Source organism: Canis lupus, chromosome 10 (genome assembly GCF_003254725.2).
Source record: "Canis lupus dingo isolate Sandy chromosome 10, ASM325472v2, whole genome shotgun sequence".
NCBI classification, from domain to species: domain Eukaryota; kingdom Metazoa; phylum Chordata; class Mammalia; order Carnivora; family Canidae; genus Canis; species Canis lupus.
In genome coordinates this window covers 27,318,838-27,324,001 of record NC_064252.1, presented here as the reverse complement: position 1 = coordinate 27,324,001, position 5,164 = coordinate 27,318,838, and the positions used below count along the sequence as shown (strand labels likewise).

The window sequence follows — 5,164 nt, the reverse complement described above, 5'->3', positions numbered from 1 at the left end:
GGGATGTCAGAATGTGATCTGGGGCGTAACCAGAGCCGGAGGAAGGCATCCTGTGACGCGGGCAGGTTCGTGTGACCTGCCCTTCAATTATTTACCCCTCTGAGCCATGGGCCGGTGGGCACGCGTGGAAGGGCCACTGTCTTGGGTCACCTCCTCCTCCAGAGCGAGCATTCCCCAGGCCCGCAGGGACCCCTGGCTCAAGGCGGGGTGAGGGCTCCTGTCTCCCGTCTGCCTACATCGGGCATCGACCGAGTTATAGGGCCTGAGCTGCTGGGTGTCCTCCGCCGGAGCCCTCTCCCACACACCCAGCCCGGGAGGCCAACGTACCGCAGGGCGTCACTGCTGTCTGGCCTCTTCTCCACCCCCAGCCTGACACACCGCACCTCAGGGCTCAGGCTACCACATCCGTCCCTGCCGGTCCATCTCTTCTCACGCTGGAAAGGTGGCAGCATGAACCCTAGAGCCGCACAGACCTAGGACAAACCTTGGCCCTGCTCATCGGCTGTGTGACCATGCCCAAGCCCCCTGCCCTCTCTGGGTCCCGTCCCCTGCTCTAGCACACAGGGCTCGCCCTAACCCCTCACCATGGGCAGGTGGCTTAGCTGCACCCCTGAATACCCTCACAGGCCTCATTTGGGGAGGCCTAGAGAAGTAAAGTGGTGCCCCCGGTCGTGCCCCAGGGGAGGCTGGGAAACAGCATTTGTCAAGGGGGCACAGGACGATGACAGTCCGAAGGGAGCTGAAGGTGGGGGGACAGGCTCATAGCATAACACACACAACACAGGTGAACTGGAATCAAACCATTTATTTCAGTTTGGGGTGGCCCCTGGAGCCCAGCCCCCCTCACCCACCACTTCCTGTTGGAAAGAACTGAAGTCACAGGAGTGACCTTTGAGAGCTGAGGAGACTCGCAGGGTGGGGCAGCTCCAAGGGGTGCAGGTGGCTGGGTGTGTGTTGAGGGGCAGAGTCAGATAGCGCCTCCACTCCAGGAGCCTAGGCTGCTGATGGGTGGGCAACAGCCTGTTTCTCCAACTGCCGTCGCCCCAGGAGAGAGGGCAGAGGGTGGAAGGGGCCGTGGTACCCATCCAGGGGGCCGGGAAGACCCCCTTAGTGTTTAAACCAACAGGGCTAGGGGCCCAAGGGTCAGTTGTCCTTGGCAGTCAGGGAGAGGGTCCGAGTGGGGCTCTAGGATCTCTAAGCCCAGAATGACAAAGGGTGCCAGAAGGTAGGGACAGTGGGGGTAGGCCTTCAGGACCAGCCTCAGGCAGGAAGCCCAGCACCCTCTGAGGCCCCATCTGGTTGGCAGAGGCAGAGCCACCTAGGCCCAGCTCTGTCCGCTGGTGCGCTGGTGGGACATTGCCCATCCTCTCCATCAAGGGCTGGGGGGGTGGGATGAGGTGGGGGTTGCTGGGAGCCTAGTGGCCTCACGGTGAGAGCAGCAGCTGGATGAGCTTCTGGAACTGTTCCCGGTGCTCGTAGATATAGACCTCAGTCTCCCACAGGGCATTGACCAGCACTGTGTCGCTCACCTCGTCCAGCATGATGTCTGTCCCCAGCTGTGGGTTCAATCTGTCTGGGTCAAGGAGGAGGGGTCACCCCAGGAGGCTTGGCTTGGGTGGGCAACAAGAGCGGGACTGTGGTGGGCTCGGGGCACAGAGCAGCTGCTTGGGGAAAGGAGAAGTTCACACCAAGGGCTGGGTGGGCAAGGTCACCAGGTCTGGCATGCCTAGGCATGGGGCGGGGGCCCGGGGCCAGGGCCCGATGCTGGCTGAGACCTCACCTGAAGTACTGGATGCCCACCATCTCACACCAGGCCCGGGCCCGGTCCACGGCCCGCCCATCGGGATCTGTGCACTGGCAAGAAGCAGTCTCTGTGAGCATCCAGCACACACTGTGCACACAGTCCTTGCCCGGGGATCGCCAGGTTCTACTCTGGCTTAGCCACCCCCCTCCCAGCTGAGTCCCCCTGCCTGGGCCGCAGGGATGGTCCCAGCTATGGAACAGAGGGACCTGGTCTTCACAGGTAGCTCTGCAGCACCTGGCTGAGGGTGGGGGTGCTGGGTGGATAGGCCTCTACATCCCGCCCCCTACAAGCTTTTGTCCCATGTGATATTCTGGGGTTCCACACACAGCTGTGTTTGAAGAAAGGGATCCACAGTTAAAAGACGCCTGAAAGCCCAGGGGGTAGGAGGTCACTAAGAATCCCTGCCAACACTGAGACAGAATCAGGGACCCCCTACCCTGAGCTGGCTAAAGAGGTTCAACAGAGCCTCCCCGACACCAGGGTCCCAGGGGCTGAGGCCAGGAGAGAGGGAACTGAGGAGGGCCCCATACTCACACAGTCCACCACCATCTTGCCCAGCTCCTTGGCCCCAAAAACCGTCTTGGCCAGTTCCCAGGGGTTGCTGGGACGGAATACATCCACACAGGTCACGGGAACCTGTGGGGACCTCCCTGTCCCCAAAGAGACCACGATGGAGAGCTTCTTCACTTTGTTACCCTGACCCTGTTGGGGACAGGACAGGGGTTGTTGGAGGGGATCTTCCCGGTGGCAAACCCTTCCCCAGGTGGCAGGAGCAGAGTCTGTGCTGTCCTCTCCTTTGCTCCACAACAAGCTCTGCTGCCAATATGCTGGGCGACCTTGGCAAGGTCCTCCCGAGGGGGCTCATCCACAATAGGAGGCCACTTAGATGATGAAGACCCTTCCCCAGCTCAATCTTTTGAGTCCCTCCTCCTCCAGCGAGCCTGCCCTGCCCTGTCTAGCCCCTAGAGGGCGCCTGCCTCCGTGACTGCCGCCCCTGCTGTGTCACCCAGGGGCTGCCTCCAGGGCTTCCTGAGGACCACAGTGAGAACCACAGCCAGCAAGGATCTGGCACGCAAGGGGTCAGGCACTGCCCTCCACTTCACAGAAGAGCACACAGATGCCTCATGGCAGTCCCCACGCAGGCACCAGCACTCCCCCGTGCAGTTGCTGGAGGGAAACTGAGGCAGAGGGAGGACCCCCACCCTGCAGCTGTCTGACCCGAGGCCTGAGCCCCCGGCCCAGCACCGCTGCTAACACACAGAGACCTTGCCCCCGCTCTGCGCTACGCTCCTGGGGCCCAGGGCCACTTCTGCTCCTCCGGATCCCTGACTGAGCACAGGCTCCTCCCCAGCGGCCTCCTCCATGGGCCCCTCCAAGCCGCCAGGTCTCTCAGCAGAGGCAGTCCTGCTCTCGGGCTCCTGCACAGCCCCCTATCACAGCACCGAAACCCCTGGAGGGGCAGATCCTTGTTTACAAATAGTCTCCCCTAGATGTGAGCTCCCCAAAGGCAAGCATGTGTCCCCGGGCTGGGCAGAGTGGCCAGCACTGAGGCTGGCATGGACTGGTGTGCCCACCACTCTCCCCACTAGGCACCCATCACCACTCACACCAGACTGGGCCTCAGAATCCCCCAGATGAGCACACGGCTCCGGGCAGATGCCACCCATCAAGCAGGGTCAAGGGTGAGATAAAGCAATGCACCAATGAATGAGCACAAGAGTGAAAGCCACGTGCTCGGGGCCCCTGGGTGGCCCAGTGGTGGAGCATCTGCCTTCGGCTCAGGTTGTGATCCCGGGGTCCTGGGATCGAGTCCCTCATCGGGCTCCCTGCATGGAGCCTGCTTCTCCCTCTGCCTGTGTCTCTGCCTCTCTGTGTGTTCCTCTCATGGATAAATAAATAAAATCATAAACAAACAAACAAAAAAACCCACATGCTCTCCTAGGAGTCAATCCTTAGTAAGATCTGCTGAAACAGGGTGGCTACAGTGGACGGTCATAGCCCGTCTGACGTGAGGTGCTCTCACCTTGCGGATCAGGTCCTGGTTGTACTCGTGGATCTCGGTCATGGCATCCAGTGTGGGGTTGTTGGCCAGCAGCCCACCGTCCAGGAAGCGCCCATTGGGCCGGAAGTAGGTGGGGGCTGCCCCGCTGCTCCGGGCAGCCCGCCACACCAGCTGATCTGGGGGTGAGGGGAGATGGTGGCCCAGTGGCACAGGGGGCTGGTACAAACCCATGTGCTTCAGGTCTCCGCGTGCGTGTGCATGAGTGTGAGCGGGTCTGCAGGAAGAGGGAGAGGCGGGGAACTCTTCGGAAGCAGGACCCACAGGCCAGGCCTCTGGCCCCAGCATCCCGGCAGACGGCAGGGTGCAGCTGAGGGCCGCCGGGGGCCTCCCCTCACCTGCCTGAGGTGCGAGAGCCCCCCAGTTCTGCCTGCCTCCAGCTGACAGAGACTCGGGGCAGTGGCTGGGCTGGGGGTGCCGGGCAGCAGTCCTGCGAGCCCTCCCCTCCGCCCTGCGGCCCCTCAGGCCCATTGTTTCCCGCGGACGCATCGACGTGGTTTTAACCTGAGGGCTGAGTTGGAGGCTTCAGGTTAATATTCTGGCTGAAACGAGGCTCCCGGACAGACTCCGGAGCCTCATAATTGCGGAAGAGGTGGAGTTCAGCAGGCTGCCGGTCAGACAGCGTCCCCGTCAGCATCACCCTGGAGAAAAACAGGGAGCAAGACAGCTAAGTCACTAACGCAGCCACCCTGAAAACCCACTTTGGTCATCTTCATCCAAATGACCGCAGGCCTTATCCTGGGACCCAGCAAGCCCGCTTCTGGGGACTCATCCTAAGCCGTCCTCATGTGTGTGAGATGAGTACACATAAATTTAACAGGTTTGTTAGAGCAAACCACTGGGAAGAATTGAAATGTCCATCAGCGGGATGGGCCAATGAGCTGCGGTTCCGCTACCCCAGGGGGTCTGTGTCACTGCAGAATGACCGAGGAAGCACTTGATGTACTGGTGGGTGGTGAGCAGCAAGGTTTAGGGTTAAATGCAAAAAGGTTTAAGACAGTGTGTGTAGTATGGCACCATTTACCTAAAAAACAAATCCCCCGAAACTGATGTACCTATTTGCCTGGTCAGAAGGACCCATGAGCTGCCTCTGGGACAGGGGACAGGTGGGTGGCTGCAGCTCACAGGCAGTAGGGTGAGACTTTTCACCACATCACCTTTGATTCCTCTTCAGTGTGTCACCGCCTGAGTCTATAACCTATTAAAGAAGACTCCCACTTTTCTCAAAAGACACAAATGTCCTCAAATACTGCAGGGAGTATAGACTGGCACAGCCCCCTTGGAAGCTAATATATACCAAG

General features: G+C 60.4%; 1 protein-coding gene across 7 annotated transcripts in view; it reads right to left on the bottom strand.

The window, feature by feature from the left end:
* Window positions 1-790: 790 nt before the first annotated feature.
* PLA2G6 (phospholipase A2 group VI) overlaps window positions 791-5,164 on the bottom strand; it is a 60,507-nt gene continuing 56,133 nt past the window's right edge. For 5 of the 7 annotated variants that reach the window (XM_025460265.3, XM_025460244.3, XM_025460250.3 and 2 more), the window contains 5 exons: window positions 4,368-4,504; window positions 3,828-3,982; window positions 2,339-2,506; window positions 1,781-1,854; window positions 791-1,569 (listed from right to left, as the gene is read on the bottom strand). In XM_025460265.3, the coding sequence (XP_025316050.1) occupies window positions 1,425-1,569; window positions 1,781-1,854; window positions 2,339-2,506; window positions 3,828-3,982; window positions 4,368-4,504 (679 nt within the window). In that variant the 3' untranslated portion in view covers window positions 791-1,424. Of the gene's footprint in view, window positions 1,574-1,780; window positions 1,855-2,338; window positions 2,507-3,827; window positions 3,983-4,367; window positions 4,505-5,164 lie in introns of all 7 variants that reach the window. The other 2 variants (XM_025460249.3, XM_025460254.3) reach the window with 2 other exon arrangements.